At 29.0% G+C, this 22,541-nt stretch overlaps 1 protein-coding gene across 5 annotated transcripts; it reads right to left on the bottom strand.

Annotated features, from left to right (window-relative positions):
• Positions 1 to 7,502: 7,502 nt before the first annotated feature.
• On the bottom strand, positions 7,503 to 21,778 carry LOC123268741. Of its 5 annotated transcripts, XM_044734088.1 has the most exons (6): positions 21,583 to 21,778; positions 20,655 to 20,757; positions 8,863 to 8,915; positions 8,574 to 8,741; positions 8,003 to 8,443; positions 7,503 to 7,858 (listed from the first exon to the last, which is right to left on the bottom strand). In XM_044734088.1, the coding sequence occupies exons 3-6, from the start codon at positions 8,876 to 8,878 to the stop codon at positions 7,668 to 7,670; spliced, it is 816 nt and encodes a 271-aa protein (XP_044590023.1). In that variant the 5' UTR covers positions 8,879 to 8,915; positions 20,655 to 20,757; positions 21,583 to 21,778; the 3' UTR covers positions 7,503 to 7,667. The 5 variants fall into 5 exon arrangements, with proteins under 5 accessions (XP_044590023.1, XP_044590020.1, XP_044590022.1 ...); XM_044734085.1 differs by lacking the exons at positions 20,655 to 20,757; positions 21,583 to 21,778 and adding an exon at positions 9,141 to 9,620; XM_044734087.1 differs by lacking the exons at positions 20,655 to 20,757; positions 21,583 to 21,778 and adding an exon at positions 9,177 to 9,620.
• Positions 21,779 to 22,541: the final 763 nt, after the last annotated feature.

Genomic DNA, 22,541 nt, shown 5'->3' with positions numbered 1-22,541 from the left:
CTCCAGCATTAACATCAGCCCATTCTGATCTACCACTGTCAGTAAAGACTGACTGCTTTCGATCCTTTAAGTAGGAATGGAACCATTTTACTGTATTATAGAAAAAACCTAATTTAACTAGCTTAGAAATTAATAACAAATGATTGACGCTATCGAAGGCCTTCGTGAAATCAAAAAATACAGCAATGGTAACTTCTTTTTGCTCCATTCCTAGCCTAATGTCGTCAGCTAGCCTCAAGACAGCAGTCTGCGTCCCCATGCCTTCCTTAAAACCAGTTTGCCTGTTATCTAATAGATTACAATCTGCTAAGTATTTAACAACTTGGTCGTATACAATTCTTTCAAGCACTTTTGATAATGAGCAAAGCAGCGCAATTGGACGATATTCAGACGGTGTCGATGGGTGCCTAGTTTTTGGCAGCGGCTTAACCAAAGAACGCTTCCACAATGACGAAAACACGCCATCAGCAATTGAAGAATTAAACAAAATCACAATAAACGGTAAGAGACCACTTAGCAAAGCTTTATATTCCTGTATCGACACTCCGTCCACTCCCCTTGCATGCGTCAAAATCCGACTCACCGCACTTTTAACACTCAATGAATTAGTTTCGTTCAGACTAAACTGATCTTCAATAGGCACAAAATGAGTACCAGCTAAGGACTCGTTGAAACTCGGTAGTGGCACACCTCCTGACACCGACGCAAAGTGCATATTTACTACCATTGGATCCAAGCTCAGACCCTCATGCAATTGCGATCCCCTCTCTGTTAGCCCCAGCCTATCTAATTCTCTCCAGAAGAGCTTCGTGCCCCCAAACGCTTTAAACTTCGAATTAGGATAAGAGTCTTTCGCTGCAGCGAGCTCTTTCTTAAAATCACGACGCAAACACACGTACCTATCAAACATTGATGCTGAGTTATGGCACTTTGCAGCTCGATAGCAAGCATCTCTATCTTTTTTTAAATCCCGTAGATCGGCATTTAACCCTTTAATGTTCGGCCTTGAATCCCCACTCTTAATTCAAGTCATATGTCTTTTTCTTTAAGTGAGAGAGCTATAGTCTTTTTCGTAGAGAGGGGGCCAGAAAAGTATTAGAAGGGGACGCATGGACACACTACTACAACTAAATCGTCTTTCACACAACGGCATAACTGACTATAATTGGCTCTCTCCCCTAACAGCTCACACTGAGATTCATTGCGCTTCCAGAACATTAAAGGGTTAACCACGGCACCGGAGGCCGTTTAACAGTCATAACTCTAGCTGGCGCTACATAGTCTAACAAATCACTAACCATCCGGTTGAAGGCATCAAGTTTGGAGTCTAGAATTAATTCATTGTCAAACACCAAAGTATCATACGCAAGCACAAAGTCTTCCACTACATCAGAGCTCACATTTTTAAGCGACCTATACTAGGGTGTTTCAAAAAAAGACGAATTTTTTTTTTTCTTTTGGTGTCTAAAAATTGATAGTATACCTAAAAACAAAAATTTTGGCGCCCATGTGAGCTCTTAATATGAATAGTAAGATTTGCCTGTATCCATTTCTTTATTTTCCATTTAAATAACACGGGAAAAATTTTTTTTAATTTTTTAATTTTTATTACTTTGGAACGGTTCATCGTAACAACAATCTGAAAAATGATATTAGTAGGAAATTTTACGCTCTACAAAAAACGTTTGAAGACCAAAGTTCCTCAGATTAACGGCTTCAAAGATATCCGCGGTCAAAGATAACACTAATAAAAAATTTCAAATATTTTCCAATAAAATTACAAAAAAAATATCACATGCTATATTTTTATTATTCTTTATGTTAAATTACTTCAATTCCGTTAACCTGAGACTGTAAACTTTTTTTTTTTACTAATTAATTCAATACTTAACTCACGAAATGCACTAATATATAAATATAAACGTTAAAAATGTCACATAAATGATTTTTTGGTCTTTCTTATAACAAATTTATTTTATATTTTATAAAATTTATAAATTTTTGTAAGAGGAAAATGTAAAGTTCCTTATTACACAAACTCATCAAACACTCATCATTGCATATTATTCAAAATAATATGAAAATTCTGTAAATACGTTAAATCAATTAAATCTACTATAAAACTCGATCAAATGTTTTTTATTTGAAAAATATCAACAGAGCTTTATTTAGCTCTGTCGGTACAGAGTATTATACTCATTTAATTTCAGTGTTGTAGCTAATAAGCTCTGTGTTGGTAAGCCTGGTTGTTCGGTACTAACTTCATTTAGTTGCTTTGCTCTCAACGCTTTACTATATCTTCTCGTCATTGTCTTTGTTCATTGATACTGACTGTTTTTTCAATCCGTTATATTATTAATTTAATTAGTTAAAATATATTAGTTATAAATTTTGTGACCATAATGGTGAAAACAGTGTACTTGATTGGTGATGTGTTAAGTGAATTAGTTGGAAAAAAATTACCCTCCCGGGAAAAAATGATCAGATCTGATCAGACATGAACAGGCATGAGTCTTCAGGTCTGATCAGGTATGAAATATGACCTGGTCTTATCAGCCCTGGCCAGGCATGTTCAGGCCTGATCAGATCTGTTCATGTCTGACTCGATCAGGTCCATAAAAAAATCGGTGCCGACGGGGATTCGAACCGTACACCTCGCGCTCTTCAGACTGACACTTTACCTCTTGACCAAATGATTCATCTTAACTTGAGAGTATCTTTCGAGCTACTTCAAGTAATTCAAATTTTATACATGATTTATCCTTATAGTTAACGGAGTTCTATACCTAATTTATTAATTATTAATAATTAATCATATATTACAGTGATTTATTCGGAACGGCTATGTATTTTTTCGCTCCATTAACATATGGTTCTACACTGAGAGAGAATTTTTATTCAATAGTAATAAAACAGTTTATTTGGACTTGAAAAAAAATTTAGTTAATATTAATAAAATTATAGTTCATATAAATAAAATTATATTAGTATTTAATAAAATTTCATAAGTATTTAATAAAATTTTCTTAAATACTAATATGTGTTTATTAAAATAATCACGAACGACGCTTTCGTTTGCTGTCATTAATACGAATATTAAGTCATTAAAAGAAATAATCTCAAAAAAAAAAAAATTAATATTCATCAATTAATTATAATATATTCAAATATATTTTCACAGTAAAGTCTTTTAATAAATAGTATTAAGATTTTTTAACAAGACATCCTAACCTAACCTATTTGTTTACTTCATGACGAATCACATGTAGAGATTTTAAATAATAAAAATAAATAAATATTCGATTGAATTTATGAAATCATAGTCGTTATTTTTAACAAATGCGTCTCTACATTGTCTGGTTTTCTGCTTCTGTTTTCATTTTATTAAATAATGTCTAACTCTTATCGATTCATTTGTGAAATTTTTAAATTTAAGTGCATAAAAATTAACATCCACTCGGATAACAACAGTTGTAGACTTTGTATTTCAAAATATAGTTCCGACAAAATTCAATTTTACTTAATTATTTATTCAATTAATTACTGATCAATACTTGTTAGTTAGTTGATTAATGAATTTTCTTTATATTACATGTAGATAAATATTCATTACATACTAAGAAACATTTATTAGTATTTAATAAAATTTTATTAGTATTTAAGGAAATTTAATTAATATTTAATAAATTTTTATTTGGGATTAGCCAAATAAACGTTTTATTAAATAGTAATAAAATTTAATTACTATTAAATAAAAATTGTCTCTCAGTGTTGGCTAGATATCAGACATGGACAGGTCTGATCAGGTCTGAGCGTATTTAAGGCTTCAGACATGAACAGACATGAGCAGGCATGAACAGGTCTGATCAGATCTGAACGTATTTAACGCTTCAGACATGAACAGACATGAGCAGGCATGAACAGGTCTGATCAGGTCTGAGCGTATTTAATGCTTCAGACATGAACAGGCATGAGCAGGCATGAACAGGTCTGAACGGATTTAACGCTTCAGACATGAACAGACATGAGCAGGCATGAACAGGTCTGATCAGGTCTGAACGTATTTAACGCTTCAGACATGAACAGACATGAGCAGGCATGAGCAGGCATGAACAGGTCTGATCAGGTCTGAACGAATTTAACGCTTCAGACATGAACAGACATGAGCAGGCATGAACAGGTCTGATCAGGTCTGAGCGTATTTAATGCTTCAGACATGAACAGGCATGAACAGGTCTGATCAGGTATAATTTCAGGCCTGATCATACATGAACAGGCCTGCTCAGGTCTAATTTCAGGCCTGATCAGATATGAACAGGTCTGCTCAGGTCTAATTTCAGGCCTGATCAGATATGAACAGGTCTGATCAGTCCTGATCATTTTTTCCCGGGCTCTCTGAAAGAGGTTATGTCGCTTTTATTTTATTATCTTGATACGAAAAATTTTTCAGTTAAGGGGACACGGGTGCAGATTTATGACCGACATTTGATGAATTTTTTTAAATAAATTTATTTATATGTTGCCCTTAATATAATGACCTAAAAATTTGCATGGATGTTCAAAATAATGTAATAATGGGCTAACGAATTAAATTTTGTAAATTTTATGCAATAAAAATTACAGATTTATTTATCGATCGATATGTGATTAGTATTTCATCAATATTTCAAATTTGTGTGTATAAAATGTAACAACTGAAATCGTTAGCGCTTCTAAACAATATTTTTAACGTAAACAAGTATTTGTTTATTTGTAATATTCCGAAAATTCGGCAGGAAATTTTAAATAAACATTGGGTCATAATTTTATAAATAATTCAATTGTAAGTAATTGTAATAAGATGTTGTTGGCGGTCAGAGATGGCGGTACTGGTGAATGCCGAGGTATTTTTCGAATTTTTATTCACTAAAGATCTGATAGATGGCAGACCGTATGTCATAAGGAAATTGGTGCAATCTGCAGAACCAATTTCAGTTTTTATTAATTTATATATGATTATATAATAATAATTTACTATATTATAATTTATTATAATGAATTTAATTATGATAGTAATAAGTATAATTTATATATGATTACATTTTATAAAATATACGTATATTAATTGATGTCAAAAAATATTTCAAATGTTTTCATCCACTTTATTAAATGTTTAATAAAAATTTTTTATTTATTAATTTATGATTAAAATAAGAAATATCTCATGATAGTCATAGAAGAAACAACTCTTTAATAATAAGACAGACGGTTTTACAGAATAATTAATAACTTGGCGATCTTCATTTTCCATCAATCTTATAACGAGAGTATGTATATCTTCTTTGAATGTAACAAGTAAAAATAAGATAGAAATTCCAATAAACGATAATCTGTATACGAACTTAACATGACCTTAGCTCGTTATATAGATCAAAGTAATAACAATTAAACATAAAAAATTAATAATAGAAATATGTAAGAAAGATATCAGATAAGAATGCAAGTACTAATAAAAATAAGTTGTGTTTTGAAAAAGGGAAAATTATGGATGTCTCTTTCATTTTATCAACTATATATCGAGTCATTTATTGCAATAATACATTAAAAAATTTTTAATTTAAAAATTGACAAGACTGAAAGTAAGTTGTTACTTATAAAAATAAAAGTATAATTAATAATATATTATTATCATTTTACTTAATGCTTAGTTATTATATTTCTAATTTAAGCTAGTATTCTTGCTTTTGATGGATCGCGATTTTTTTTTTTTTTTTTTAATTGCTTTTTTGTTATTTTTCTAATTATATTTAAAATCTCTAGTGATTCACATATTATTGTTATCTAACAATCTTTCTATATTTAAATAAACAAATTAAAATTTTACATCAAAATTACTTAGTAATATAATATATCATTTTACTCATTATAAATCTTGTTCAACAGTTTTTTTTTATTTTTTAATATAAGTAACTATGTTAATTACCATCTTATTATTATACTTATTTTCAATATAATGTTTAAAATCTTTATAAATTTAATTTATAAAATTAACATTTTAATTATCACTTAAAAACTATATCATAATTAAACCATCAAATATCACTGTTGTTTAAATAATCAGATATTATCATCATTTGAATTTATATAAATTTCATTTACTTTTGGTTTACTAAATAAGTCCTTTTTTTCTTTATGTTTAGCACTTTTTTTTTCCTATTTTGTAACTTTTCTTATTATATATTTTAAAATTTAAATATAAAACGATTGATAGATAACAATAGTATGTAAGTTACTAGAGATTAAAATTATCATAAGAAAAATAACAAAAAAGTGAAGAAAAAAATTTGTTAAATATTACAAAAAAAATTACTTATAGAGCTAAAAAAAAAAACTAAGTGAAATTTATATAGATTTAAACAATAATAATATTTGATAATAATAAAATTGTTAATTGTTTAAGTCCTTAAATATTACATTAAAAATAATATAATAAATTATTATGAATGAACATAGCTGCTTAAATTGAAACATAAAAAACAAATTATTGAATTAGATTTACATCGACTTAAATAATAAATGTTGGTCAGTAATTTTAATGTAAGATCTTAATTTGTTTATTTAAAGTTTAAATAAAGAAGTTTAAATTTTATATTAAAATTTAAATAAATAAATAAAAGTTTTATATTCAAATTACTTACTAATGTTTATTATTTTAGTCGTTATAAATCTCGTTCAATGCTTTGTTTTGTATTTTTCAATTTAAGCTACAATGTTAATTCTTAATATTTTATTATCATATTTATTTTGAATATTATATTTTAAATCGTTATTAATGAACATTTTCATTATTAACTAAAAACTTTATCGTAATTAAACGATCTAATATCACTGTTGTTTAAATAATCAGATATTATCATCATTAAACTCTGTATAAATTTCACTTGGTTTTTTTTTTTTTTTTTTTTTTTTTTTTACTAAATAACTCCTTCTTTTATTTATATTTAACAAATTTTTTTCAACATTTTTGTAACTTTTCTTATTATATTTCAAAATTAAAATATTTAAAATTAAAATATAGAATTATTGTTAGACAACAATAGTATGTGAAATACTAGAGATTCAAAATATAATAAGAAAAGTAACAAAAAAGTAAAAAAAAAATTGGTTAAATATTAAAAAAAAGTGCTTATTTAGTAAAAAATAACATTAAGTAAAATTTATATAGATTTAAACGATAACAATATTTGATTATTTCAACAACAGTGATATTTGATCAATCAACATACGATAAAGTTTTTAGTTAATAATAAAAATGTTAATTGATAAAGATATTAAATATAACATTAACAGGAATTATATTAATAAAATATTATGAATTAACATTGTTTTTTAAATTAAAGAATAAAAAAAAATTGTTGAACGAGACTTATAAGATGTTAAATAATGAATATTAGTAAGTCATTTTAATATAAAATTTTAATTTGTTTATTTAAAAATAAAATTACTTACTAATATCTATTACTTTAGCTGTAATAAATCTCATTCAACAATTTGTTTCTGATTTTTCAATATAGGTAACAATGTTTATTCATAATATTTTATTATTATTATTACTTCTAATATTATATTTAAAATCTTCATTAATTACTTTTTTTCTTCGTTATTGTCAGTTAAATTTTCAACTTCATTCATTTTTTCTTTAGTAGTAGAATTAGCTGCATTAGTAAATGATTTACTGTTATTAAAACTTGGATAATATATGGATAGCATTTTCCATCATAGGTAACCCGATGTTCAGTTATTCTGCGATAACCTCCCCGAGGCCGCCAGTTTCGACGTGATTTACCGCCATTCTTTCCTCGATATTTTTTAGCTACATCTGAAATAATAAATTTTTCACAACTCTGCTTATATGACTTTTTATCTTTGCAAATATAATTATCATTAATTTTATATACTTAACCAAATTTTATTTAATTATTATTTTATTTAATTTTTATTTTATTTAATTATAATTAATTACCATTTTTATTGATGTTTTTAGATGAACTTGATGAATGCTCCGTGCTTGAATCCGTTTCCTTCAAATTTTTCTGTATAGTATTACATTTTTCTATACTTTGATCAATATATTTTTTAACAACATCATTTTGATCAGTTTCTGAACCTACTCTCAATTGACCTTTATTTGGATGAAGTTTAATATTTTTGTCCACAACTGAAGTAATAGTAAAAGGTATATTTTTTTGTTGATTGTTAAAATTATTTCCTTTATCATTGCTTCCATTAGATGAAAATGCAATAGGATCTAAATTTTCATTCAAAAACTTAGTTTTTTGCTCAACTTTTTTTGATTTTTCTTCATCAATCTTTCCTTCATCATTGATTTTTTCATTATCATTTATCTTTTCTGTTTTATTACAATTTTCTGACGATTCCGTTTCATTTGAATGTGAACCTGAACCTACAAATTTTTATAAATATTTAATTACAAATATTTAGAATAGATGACCTTAATTTTAAATATTTTTTCAAATTATATTTCATATATATTACAAAAATATCAAACTCTATTTTTTAAATATTGTACTTACCACTTGATGGAACATTAACAGTAGAAGAAGCTGGTGGAGGAATATCAGCCCAAACAATACTTTTTTTGTGTTTTTTTAAAAGTTCTTCCATGTAGATATTTTTTACAATCACCATATCGTTTTCTTTTTCGAGCTCAGCTATACGTTTCTTCAAAGCATTAATATCCTCTAAAAATAAAATTAAAAATTAAATACATTAAAAAATTACTATTATTATTACTATTTCTAAATTTTTATTTATTTTCCAAATTAAAAAAAATATTTCTATAAAAGAAAAATTTTTTTTTACCTTCGTTGGTGCCCATTTTTCTAGCAATTCTTTAATAACAAATTTAGAACAATCTGCAAATTAATATCAATTGCCTATTATGTAATATTAATAATAAAATTATAATTTTATAATTAAATATAGAAAATATTAAATACATAAGCACAAATGTAAAATTTTAACATTAAAAATTATTTAACCTAAAAATGGAAAAAAAAATCTACATGAAAAATTACTTTAATTTAACTTTAACCGTATATACTATTAATAACAACAAACTAATGCAATAATAATCTTACGTGACTTAGAAAAATATGAAAAATATTTATATTTAACTTTTATTACGTTTAACTTTCTGTATTTAACAAATCGAATAAAAATGAATGGCAGCTTTCCCTCCAAAATTGATTTTGTTATAACCACAAAAATTCGATATTTCGGGATATCGATTGTTGACCCTCTGAGGCTTCTGGGCGTTTCCCCCACTTTGCAGACCGTCTAGCGGGCGGCCCGTATGTGCGTTGTATTAGTGTGTCCGTGTGCTCTCATGAGCAGTAGCGTATACTTACTATCCCAAGCGGCACAAAAATTTTTTTGGTAATAGATTGTTGAATTTAAGTTGACAATTACTAATTTTTGACTTCTTGTTAAATAAAATTTACCAAAAAGTCAACAGTTTTTCATGTGACGCTTGGGATAGTCTCATTTAAATTTTGAAAGGTTGCTCATAATTTTTTTCAATTTATAGTGCATCAGTTTACATTTTTTCCAAACGACCTTTTACTATTCAAACTAAAATTCCATAAATTTTTTTTTTTTTATTTAGAACCATAATCGATAAAAATACATCACGAGATGAACTAAAAATCAAGCACAATATAGAAAAAATAATTTTTTTTTAATCTAATAATTTTATTTAATCAACTTCCAAGCGCGGGTCCGAATCCCAAGCTGGTCTTAGAAACCAGCTTGGTTGAGATTTGACCTTGCCGCGTAGGTTGAGATTTTTACAAACCAAAAAAACCCCACCGCACCACTCCCAACAGTTAGTCGGCGATATGACTAATTAAAGAAAAAAAAAAATTATGAGCGACCCTTCAAAATGTAAATTTTGAATTGAAACTTTCAGAAACTTATTTTTTTTGTCTATAAAATTATACTGTAACGAGAAAAAAAATAAAAAAAAAAAAAATTCGATTTTTGATGATTTTTGAAATTTTAAAAAATTTGAAGCGACCTCTTAAAAATTTTTTTTTGAGCTGTCATTTGGTGAGGGCTCTTAAAACATCAAAAACTAACATTTTTTCACTCGAGACTCAAAAAAAAAATAGTCGTTTTTTTTTTGGCCACCCTAATATCTGTATACAAACTTTTGCACGACTATTATTTTATGATGTTTTATTATTGTATGAGGTTTTATTATGATTTTTCTGTACACTTTTAAGTTCTTTTTAAAAAAAATAAAAATTCAATTTTTTTTTTTTAGCTTCTTTGGAATGGCTTGATGGATTAACTCTCAAATCTAATCAGATCTAAATTTTGATAAGCCCTTTCTAATGATGTGTCGTATAATTCAATCGGTTGATTCGTTTTCCTTGAAGAATTCCCTGAAAAATATTAAATATCATTATAAAGATTTTTATGAAAAATGTACTATAATTATGAATAATGTCGCGCAAGGCTGACAAATTTTGCATGTCGCGTAAGGCTGACAAATTTTGCATGTCGCGCAAGGCTGACAAATTTTGCATGTCGCGCAAGGCTGACAAATTAATTTATGCATGTTGTAAACTATCAAAAACTGTAAGTAAGAAGCCCACCTCCACCCTCTTGCCACCACTTTGAAAATTTTTATGTGTGTTTAATTATATAGGAAGACAATTTTTATCGGATTTCTTAGAAATCTAACTTTTGCATTTGTCCAGTTGACTTAAAAATTATATATATATATATATATATATATATATATATGCTGCTATAACAACAACATATATATATATATATATATATATATATACACTACTCATGATGCGAAGCATCAGAGTGCTTAACGGTCAAAAAAATTTTTTCGCCTCCTTTCGGCAATTATTTTTACTATTATAGTCTTGTTTGTTAACGGAATCAATATATTTTGTATACTATTGTCTAGATATTTTAATAGAGATTAATTTGACATTTTTTAAAAATTGATTTAGTGCAATCGAAACGGAAAAAAACATCAAAATAGGTCAAAAAATTTTCCTGTTCGTCATGTATGAAACTCTGAAAACACTGTAACTTGCGAAAAAGTGCGTTAATTAAGTTAAATTCTTTTTTTTAATTTTTTGAAAAAATTGTGCACTGGTAAAAAAAATCAACTCGATTCAAGAGCCAAAATCTTGAACCAAGAATACCATTTTGAAGAAAATGATTTTCTCGAGTCAAGAAATTATTCTTGATTTAAGTAAATTTTTCTTGTCTGAAGAATTTATTCTTTTGACTCAAAACAATCATTTTCTTCAAAATGGTACTATTGGTTCAAGTTTTTGGCTCTTGAGTCAAATTTTTTTATCAGTGTAGGTCACCGAATGCGAATCGCTAGATAATTCAGTGACGTTTATACAATTAATAAAATAAACCAAAAACCAGAATATCTATATATATTGTGTACATTTATCCCACTAGAAGCGCTTGCGCATTATCGTGCTATTTTAGCTATTTAATACATTTTTTTTTTCACATTCTTTATTTTATTAATATTTCATAATTAAATGAGCATTATGAGTCGTGCACTTTTGGACTTTCCAAACTTTTTTAAAAGTGTATTTGATTCATAAACCAATAAATTTTTTCGTTATCAAATATTATTATTATTATATTATTTTAATTCCTTCATTCAGAATTGTTTAACTTTTGATAAAATTCAAATAATTCGTAACGCATGTAGGGAATATTTTTTCCAAAATCATTTTGAATATTAGCAATACTGTAATTTTTATTTTTGCAATGAGCTGCATAAAAATGGGTACTGTTAGTATTAAAAACTGTCAAAAAGTTTGACGAGTCGGTTTCATCAGGACCTGATTCTAGGATTGTGGTAATTTTCGAATTAGTTACAGCAAGTGTAATCAATTTTATTCCTAAGGCCTGAGTTATTGCAATCATTGAGCCTTCATGAGCCCAAATTCCATCACCAGCTACCATTCTAATAAAATCATCTACTGCTGGATTTGGTAATTCTTCACCACTGTTATCAACTGTAACTGCAATGACATTTTTTTCACATAATGCTGCGTAGTAATGTCTATAATCAAGAATATGATTAACAATGAAAAGTCTTACTTCTGGATATCTGTTTTCATCGTTTAGCCATAGCTTTGCAATTGCACGGTAAAAACAATTGCCATCTCCTTCAATTTTATGTATATTAAACCTATCAAGACATTCTTTAGGTAATACATTGAATTTTTCTATTTCATCATTATCATTATTATCATTAGTTGAGTTTGCTTTAATTTCTACTTTCATGTTTTGCATGTAGTTACAGAGGAAACCAATAATTTGATGATTGTCATTCACAGTTTCTTCAATGACTTGTAATTTTTTTTTTTTTCACTTTTATTTACCATATTCAGAATTTCAGATATTTTCTTTTGAAATTTATTGCAATAATAAGTTAGAATTTCATCAACTTTGATCATGTTAATTTTGTGATCATTCCAAATTTGCCCATCGAATTTGCAAGAACCTATTTTCCTGCGAGCCGCAATGAAATGCCATTGTACTTCATTAACTATTGTCACAGGAGTTACCGATCGTGGTGCAGAAGGTGAATACTTAGAAATATTCAGCAAGTTATGAGTTGATTTATCAATACTAACAACCACCAAATTAATTTTTAATGCACTACATAAAACATAGAGAGAACCATGATCCCCCCACTTTCCTTCTCGAGCAACTTGACGTACAAAATCATCGGTAGTCGGAAACCTTGAAAGGTTGTTTTGCTGACATTCAATGACAGGAATACCATTGTAATAAATAATCGGTTCGTACTTTGCCTTATTGAATAGAACATTATTTATTATATATACTTTTATGTCAATATATCTTTCTTGGTCACATAGAATAACATCAGCTATTGATCGGAACAAACAATTGCCATCTGCGAGAACATTTACCAACGAGAAATCATTATTAAGTGTATGGTTTATATTAGCGTTAGTAGCAGTCAAGTTAGCAGTTTTCAACTGATATTTTGATAAATTCGAGTGAATAGAATAATTAAAACTATCTGTGACAACATTTTCAATAGAATTTTCAATGTTATTACAAATTGTAGAAATGAGTTCACTTTCTTCCTGCCAAATCATTTCTATCTCTTCAAGATTTGTGCGTTCAGTTATATCGGACAGAAGTTCTTTAATCAACGTGGAAGACGTTTCCACGATATTTTCTTCCAAGTTTTCATTAACTGTTGAATCTACTTGAGTTTTACTTCCTTTTGTAACTTTGGCTTTTTTTTGGGCTTCAAGAATAAAAGCCGGTTCACGAATTTTCATGTTGCGATTTTTTCGACTGTCAATAATTTCTGGAAGTACGCATTCTTTGTAAAATCTAATGAGTTGCGGTTCCATCTTCGTTTCCCAAAATTGATCGTCTCTTTCAATGATTTCGTACCTTAAATCTTTTGGAGTCCATACACTAAAATAGCAACGCTGTCTATCTGTGATATGTAACTGCCCTTGCACTTGATAATAGTAATCGTTTGTTTTTTTCAAGTTACCTGTATTTAAATCAAAAATTTTGGTTATAGGTGGCTTTTTCAATTGTAGTGCTTCATTAGGTGATAAATGTTTTATGGATTCTAAACATTTAACTTCAACAATTGAGTCTTCACCAATAAGACCATCTGGCGTGGCACCTAAGAATTCAATGTCTTTATCAATGAAAAGACCACAGGGTTTTATTTCATCTGGCTTAATTTTAAGTTCTTTTGCCAAATCTTTCAAAGCTGTTTTTTCAAATTCACGGCCAAATTGTATTGAACTAACATTAATTACTGTTGGATAGACAATTTTGGTTACCAAAGATGAACATGAAGTTGTTTCTCTTCGACGGCAAACCGATCCAAAATTGGACGCAGTAATTATATCCCTACGATATTGATGCCAATTCGGTGAATTAGCTTGATCTATTGTTTCAATCATAATTTCATCGCGTTTTTTCTGGCGATCCTGTAATTTCTTATAGTGTTCTTCTTCTTTTTGATTATATTCAAACAAAGGCATGTCTTCTTCTTCGATTTTACCGTATGATTTATCAGCGCCGAAAAATCGCCGATACGACCTACCTTTATTTTTTCGGGACTTTTCAGTTCGAAGTACCTGAGCTTGTTTACTTTGTTCTAACTTTGTTACTTCTATTGGGACTTCCAAATTCATATATTGATGAATTTTCGTTCCAACTTCTTGAGTATCTGCCTGGATTGCAGCAACGGATACTCTCAAATTAAATGCATTACGCTGACTGTAATTGATACGTCTTCCTCCCAATGTTTTGTTTACTATGGAGTTTAACCCTTCAACTTTATTTGTTGTGACGTTATCTAACAAATTGTCGGCATGTTTAGACAACCTTGAAATTATTTGAATAATAATCGGATAAATTCCAACAATTTCCAAACTTGGGATGACATTTTCTTTAATTTTTTGACAATCATTAGCAATTTCTTCAGGACATTTACTATGGTCACCAAAGAAATGTTTTGGCATATTCGTTAGAATATTACCCAGTTGCTTAATTTGTTCTGCTCGATCATTATTTTTTTCTTTGATATCTTTCACATTCTTTTCTACATATTTCGGCATTCTTCGGGCGCTTTCTTTGACACATTGACGTAAAACCGTAACATTCATTACTGTTGAAGCAGGAATCTTTATCGCTGAAGCATTCACTATATGATTACAGAAATTACGAAATAAATGGTTTTTGCATTCTATTTTCTGAACTTCAATATCGTATTCCTTGTAAGGATTATTATTTACGATAGACTGGTGGAGATTACTATCACCGTCTCCCACAAAACATTTATAAATTAATCCGTGTGATTCAACACTACATTTAAAACCTTCGAGAATTATATCTGCTTCCATACTTGTAGATGTTTCGTTACGAGCATAATTTTTATAACATTTATGTAGAGCTGGATCTTTTTGATTTCTTGATGCAGCAGCACAAACTGAACAGTATTTATTTCTTTTTCCGCAAAAAAGTACCCTTCCTGTGCGCGAGCCAATAATTGTAGCGAAACCTGATAGAGCATCGTACCTTCCATTCTTATATGATCGTTTAGACCAAGCTCCATCGACTATAACAGTAATATAAGGAATTTTGGTACCATTGTGGATGATGAAATCGTTTGCTTCTATTGCTAACTGTCTTTCCATTTCTGCAGCTTCATTCATTTCTTTTTGTGATGTCCCAATAATTGAATTTTCAATCTTATCACGATACTTTCGATATGTTTTGTCTGTCATGACATGTATGTTCATTGTTGCAAGTTGTTCTTTGAAGTTTGTATAACCTATACCGCTTATCAAGGTACCTAATACAGCACTTTCATTTAAAGACATACAATTTGTCGACTTTTGTGATTCAGACCAAATACTAGCAGTCTTAAAACACTTTTTACATTGCCAAAACATTTGAGTCAATAATCCACGATCAGAACTTCGTAAAAATTGGAGATCACGGAAAAGGCCCTGACATGTTCCCACATGGTTATTATCAAATGCTTCATGTAATTCATGCTCAATCCAAGGAAAATCTAAAATTCGTCTGGTAGTGATGTGTTCTTTGTAGTATGGCTCATTTTCAGTTTGTTTAATCATGTTTTCTTTAATATCGTCATTCGTAACAGAAGACTGCTTTTTGTTGTCACTAGACTTAGAGTACGTATGATCGAAGTTACCTGAATGTTTTTGCATTTTACATGAATGAGTCACTATATCTTCAACTTCAACAGTTATATCTTTTTCCGAGCAATCTTCATTTGCTGATCGTACCATGTTGTCAATACATTTTGTGTTATCCAACTCTTCAGACATCATTTCATAGCGAGTGAACGCTTGAAGCGGTTCTTCTTTCCTGCACCGTTTTTCTACATTTATGTGTTCCATACTGCCTTGTTGCTGTGAGCTATTAGGTGCAGGTTTCTTATACTCAAAATTTTTGTAAGATTGCAGACCAATAGACTTATCTTCCGAAATCTGTTTGTTTGGAGTAAATGCTTGACACATTTTCCTTTTATTGCTCGTAGTTTTATCAGAAATTATGGCTTCATTAGCAGTATCACGATCGACCTCCTTACTGTAAGTAAACAAAGTATCTGCGATACTTTCATTCCCCTCCTCGTCTTCTTCAACCTCCTTGATCTCTTCTTCATCCTCAATTTCCGTCATCTTCTCATCTGCGGCATCCTTGATGGCCTCCTTCACCCTCATTTGTCGACTAACAAATAATTAATATTCGACATGTTATAAAAAATAGTATGTCGAAAGTAGTATGAAATTCAATGGCAGTAACGTGAATAAATAATATCCTGTGTTATTAGATACTGATTACGAACAGCAATTAGATTGAAAACGAATTTCATAGTCCTGCGTTGATTCTATATAATTTCGTTGTACGTATATACACGGAGAGAAATTTTATTTAAAAATTACCGTTTTTTATTTAAAAATTAAAAATAATTTTAATTATAAAACAATTCATTGATTTTGTGGTAGACTTCATAAAATTTACCGAAAACCGAATAAAATTTACAGTACACTGCGGTAAAATTTGTTGAAAAAAAGGTAAAAATTATTTCACTTGCTGACAAATGATTAGGTTGTGCCATTCGTCCCACGATTACTGTGAATTTACTGTAATTTACTGTGAATTTTTAAAGAAAATTTCTTTCAGTGTACGGAATAAAATTTTTCATAAAAATTATTGTCAATAATTCACGAAATTCGTTGAACAGATAGTGGATCTTAAACATTTATCAGTAATTGTGATGTTATATCGAAAGTGAAGCAGAATTTGCGCCCTAACTATAATTTGTCAAATTTTACGCTCTTGTTTTAGGGATTTTGCCAAATTTAAGCGAGGAAACACTTCCGGCCCGCATTGTATTTCGACGATTTTGTATTGTTTTTCAGCCCTGATTAATAATCAATAGACCACGATCAAAAGATTATTCTATTTAAGGATAAATTAAAAGTATAGTAAATTTAAATAATCGAGTTGAATTAATATACACGTTAGGTATAAAATTATTAAAATATTATAGATACATAGGGTAGAAGTATTAGTTTTGGCCATGTCAGGACCATTTTTGGCAACTTGATATTTTAGTTAATTTGTAAGAAATAGTTAATTTAACTATTTAAGTAGAATTTTCATAGAGTTTATGAATTAGTACATTTATACGAATTGAATTTATAAAGTCTTCCGCTTATAAAGATATTTATACAATAATTTGATTACAAAAAATAAAAATTATAATTAAGTAATTTCTTACAGAGTATATTTTATTTTTTTTTTTAATTATCAGCATCCTTTTTTCTTGTCATATGCGCACGCGGTCTAAAAAAAAAATCTAGGTTGATCAAGTGGAGCCATAGTTTTCACGTGACAAATAAGAAACGTTCGTTTGTCTTTATACGGTTGTATCGTCGTGAATTTTAATAAAAATTCAATTTAAAAAAAAAATACGTAAACTAGGCTACTGATATGAAATACGGACCCAGTTCATCGAATTCTTAAACTAATTAAATAGGTCCGGTCTTGAAATATCAATTTGTTCGGGAGTAATCGTTGGTACATCCAAAGTGGGGTGACATCAAGACGTCCACGTAAAATTTTTTTCGAAACGACTTTTTTTTTCAAAATAACAACATGAAATTATTTTAGAAAATAAAAGATGGTTTAATTTAAGTGTTCTCTTGGCGTACATCTACTTATATTATTGTATAAGTGTAATATGGTTGTGATAGAGGCATTTAAAGATCACAAAATTGCTTGACCTTGACGAGTCGAGTATAAAGCACAACCTCACGCACTTCGCTCTATGAGGCGTGCAATAATGTGGTCAAAAAAGGTACATTGGCCACATACGGTACTTCTATCCTAAATTTAAAAAATTTTTTTTAGCAGAGTAGAAAAATTTGATAAATTAAAAAAAAATGTTTTTGATAGGTTAAAACTAAACTAAAACGTTTCAGCCAAGACGAAAGGGGTTGGGTCGAAAAATGCTCGATTAGGCACGGAATGCCCCATAAACATAAGAGATTTTCATTGAATAGAGTAAGTAAAGAAGAACTGAAAAAGGGAGGAGCCGGTAAATATTAGATAGGCAGGGATACAGGTATGAAAGCAAGGTTTCAGGCATAATAGAAACATCATAGAACGGTCGTACACCATTTTTAAAATGGGTATTATACTCTTAAAATTGTTTTTTCAATTTTAAAATAATAAAATAATAAAAATCAATGGTTTTCAAAAATTTGGAAGTTTCCGGGTCGACGTTTTGAAGTCATAGGAAGCTGTTTTGATTATTATCTCGAGGATGTGAGCGCGCGTGCGTGTTTGCGTGTGTGTTGATACGAAAATAAATTTTTTACATAACTTTTGAATTTTTCGTCAGATCATTCATGTGATCATTACTTGTGGTTTATTGATATATAACTATAAAGTGTTAAACCTTCTAGCGTTAATAAAATAATTTTTAGCGTTTCAAGCTCAAAAACTTACAAGAACTTCAGTGTTTCGCAGAATTGTCTCAATTTCAAAAGATAACTCACGGTAACAAGAAAGATCCGATAGAAAATTCAGAAATCATACGTAAAAATTTAGGATATTTGGAAAAGAAAAACTTTTACAAATTTTATCGTTCACGACATTTGCTGAACAAATAATTCTATTTTTACCGAATAAGCGATAATTAACTTAATTTTTCAAGGTTAAGAGTTGATTAGTTTTTTGAATCAATCGGTTAAGCAGTATGAAAGTTCTTCCAAAAAAACACTTTTTCAAAATTTTTGTTTCAAGGTTTTTTGAAATTTACCAGTCCGAATCGATTAAAAAAAGATAGAAGTTTCAAATTTAATGATGCCCTATCAAATGCCGTCATTCTCGTTCAGATCGGTAGAGCCATTCAAATGTCATTGGGAGGTTTTCAATCATACGCACACTTATACATAGACATGAGGATAGCACCGTAATAATAGTCAGAGTAGCTTCCTACACTGATAGAAGGATTTTTTAGGATTCAAGAAGATTTCTTTGTATTTAAGAAATCATTTCTTAAACATCATTTCTGAGTATTTAAAAAAAATTTCTTAGTATTTATGGAATATTCCGTAAATATCAAGAAATATTCCTTAAATACTATAAGAAATATTTCTCAAATACTAAGAAATATTTTTGAAATACTAAGAAATGATGTTTGAGAAATGATTTCTTAAATACAATGAAATCTTCTTAAATCCTAAAAAACCCTTCTATCAGTGTAGAACCTTAAGACGTCGAGATCTGATGAAAAGTTATTCTGAAAAATGGGGTGATACCAATAACAGCTCAATTACTGAACATTTTTAATTTATTAGGGAGAATTTAAAAAATTACTTTTTTTCAAAAAGGAATTACTTAGAAGACTAAGTTTATTAAGAAACAAAATCACAATCGAGAAGCTTAGTTTCAAAAGAATATCGTTCCGTGACTCGTAAGGGTAATTTTTCAAACTTTAAAAATTCATTAGATTCAAAATTGTGAAATTATTTTTAAAAGCATTCAATTGCAGTTGTGAAGCTGAGACCGCTAAGCATTATATTTAAAAAAGTTAGGAAAACGGTTGACCCTAAAGGCCATCTCTGCAACTTCCCGCTAGCTTCATACTTAACCGCTTAAAATTGCATTTATTACGTTTTTGAGCTCTTCAAGCTCAAAAATATAATTTTCGTATCATTTTGAGCTCTCCGAGCTCAAAAGTCGGGTAGAAGTTTAATAATACATTATTTTTTGAATTTTCAGACCACGATAACTTTGAATGAATTAACTGATTTTCACGCGGTTGGAGGCATTCGACGCAGTTTTTGAAGCCTTATAAAGAATTTTCGAGTATGAATTGATCGAACTAGGAATTTCGGAGTGATTCCGAAAAAACACTTTCTTCGGTTTTCTTTCGACAACGATAACTCACGAACGAATGAACCGATTTTGACCGGACTGGCGGCAATCGACGTGGTCTTTTGATGTTGAGAGCTGATTAGTTTTTGGAATCGATCGATAAAGCCGTTTAAAAGTTATTCCAAAAAAACCACATTAAAAAAAATTTTTTTTTGTAGTTTTTTTGAGATTTCTCAAAATCTACCGGTCCGAATCGGTCCAAAAAGTATTCAAAATCTAAGTTTGGTATAAGCGGTTCACACACACACACACACACACACACACACACACACACACACACACACACACACACACACACACATACATACATACATACATACATACGGACATCATCGCGAAAACATTCCGGGAAACTTCCTAGGACTTCAAAACGTCGAGATTTGATGAAAACTCGATTTTCGAAAAACGGGGTAGAACCAATAACTTCCCGATTTTTGAAAATTTTCAATTTTCTTAGCGGGAAGTTAAAAAAAATTTATTTAAAGTTATTTTTTATCTCTTGACAAGAAAATAACTTTTTTAAAGGCATTTCATTTTTTAGATATTACTATAGAAATGACCAATAAAAAATGAAAATTAAAAGATTGGCTTGCACGTACACATTTGTCCAGCTCCACCTTCTCGACACTCGACGATTCGCATTTTTCTTATTGCCCATCTTTGACAAACAAAGCTTGTAAAAATGGACCTATCAAAGAAAACCTGCAAAAGAAAAGAAATATTCTAAATAATAATAACATGAATGGATGAGTTTATAAATTATTTAATCGCTAGGGCCCATATGAAATATAAAAATAAATAACCCTAAAGTTAACAGAAAATAAACTCGAAGAGCTCAAAATCTTTCCAGATTTTTTTTTATTAATTAATTTAGAAACAAAAATTATTGTTGAAAAATTGCACTTATCAGACAACTGTTATTTTCATGAAAATGAAATATAGAAACTGTTATGTAGGCGTCTAAATATGGTGTATATTTTTTTAACAACTAAACTATTAGAACAAATGTGAAGAAAAATTTTTTTTCCCGTACCGTAACTTGTTAAAAAAAAAATAGGATAATTATCAGGTGTCAACATATTTTAGTTTCATAACATAATTAGCAGACAGCGGACAATATTTTCATTTTTTTCTTTTAATTTTACAAAAAAATCAAAAATAAAAAAATATTTTGACAACACTATTGCTAAAAATTTTTAATAATAATTTAAAGTCCTATTAATTAATGATAAAAATATAGGTTAACTAAAACTCATACAGCTAACAGGTTCATTGTTCCAGGAAAATAAAGTTAACCGACATCTAAAAATTTTAATAATTTTTTTTTTATTAAAAAAAAATATTACAAAAAAATAAAAAAATTTTCATTTAGAAAAAAACTTGAAAAACTCTAAGTGCAATTTTTTAAAAATATTTTTCAATTCTAATTTAATAATGAAAAATAATCAAAAAATTAAAAATGTCGGCTAACTTTAGTATTATCATTGTTGCTGGTTACAGATTATAATTATAGCTATCAATACTTACTTGAATATTAATGGAAAATTTAAACCACTGACTGGAATAACAATAAATTTTTTTATTTATAACACTATCGAGATGTCACCAAAATTCCAGAACAAATAACAATACAAGCACTGTATATTATGGCTGAAAGTATTATATAAAACACGATACACCTTTATTTGGATTAGTGTGCCCGACGCCTCGCGACATAATACACACATTAAGACACTAATACACCTAACTCACCTACACTCACCGACGCAACAAAGTGATATATGTGTATCACAAACAAAAGTTGAGAATTTCTCCGCTTACAATGATAGTGCTTTAAATTAACATCCACGGGCATCTATAGGCAGCGTCTGTGCGACGTTTATGCTTTCATATATACATATGTATGCATACAAATTTCGCTGTGTTCTCTGTATAACATACAGAATAATACTTTTAACTTCCCGCTACAAAAATCAATGATTTCGAAAAATTAGTAAGCTTTGAGCTCAAATGTAGCGTGAAATTCTATAGTGATCCCCTGCAAGGTCAACCGTTTTCCAGACTTTTTTGTTACAATTTATTGTTAAAAAAAATGCTAAAAATGTTTAAGTGTCTTTTTATTTCATTATTATTCGTAGTTATCACAAGAATCGTAAGATTTTCGGTTGAATATATATATATAAATCTACTAGCACTACATCGATACTGTATGACGATAGGAGTGACTTTCTGATCAACAGCTGAGGACCCGTACCTATGGCGAAAGTAAAATCTCCACCTACTATACTTCGAATATATTATCCATTAAAATTAATGATACATAAGTACGTAGATCATCTTTTGGAACGTAGCAAAATGCCATAGATTTATATACATATATTGCTAAATTAATGTGCTTATTTTACTATTTATGTAATTAATATTATTTGGTTAATAACAAATGTCTGCGTCAAAGTAATTTTTCTGACATATGCAGGAAAAACTTC

The sequence above is a fragment of the Cotesia glomerata genome, linkage group LG7 (assembly GCF_020080835.1).
Source record: "Cotesia glomerata isolate CgM1 linkage group LG7, MPM_Cglom_v2.3, whole genome shotgun sequence".
NCBI classification, from domain to species: domain Eukaryota; kingdom Metazoa; phylum Arthropoda; class Insecta; order Hymenoptera; family Braconidae; genus Cotesia; species Cotesia glomerata.
Note: the sequence above shows the minus strand (reverse complement) of the source record. Positions and strands in the feature narration are given on the sequence as shown.

Coding starts and splice junctions, on each gene's coding strand:
- LOC123268741 (XM_044734088.1), bottom strand. Junction 8,444..8,573: donor TGTTAATGTTCCATCAAGTG/GTAAGTACAATA, acceptor AAAAATTTGTAG/GTTCAGGTTCACATTCAAAT. Junction 7,859..8,002: donor TAAAAACATCAATAAAAATG/GTAATTAATTAT, acceptor TTATTATTTCAG/ATGTAGCTAAAAAATATCGA.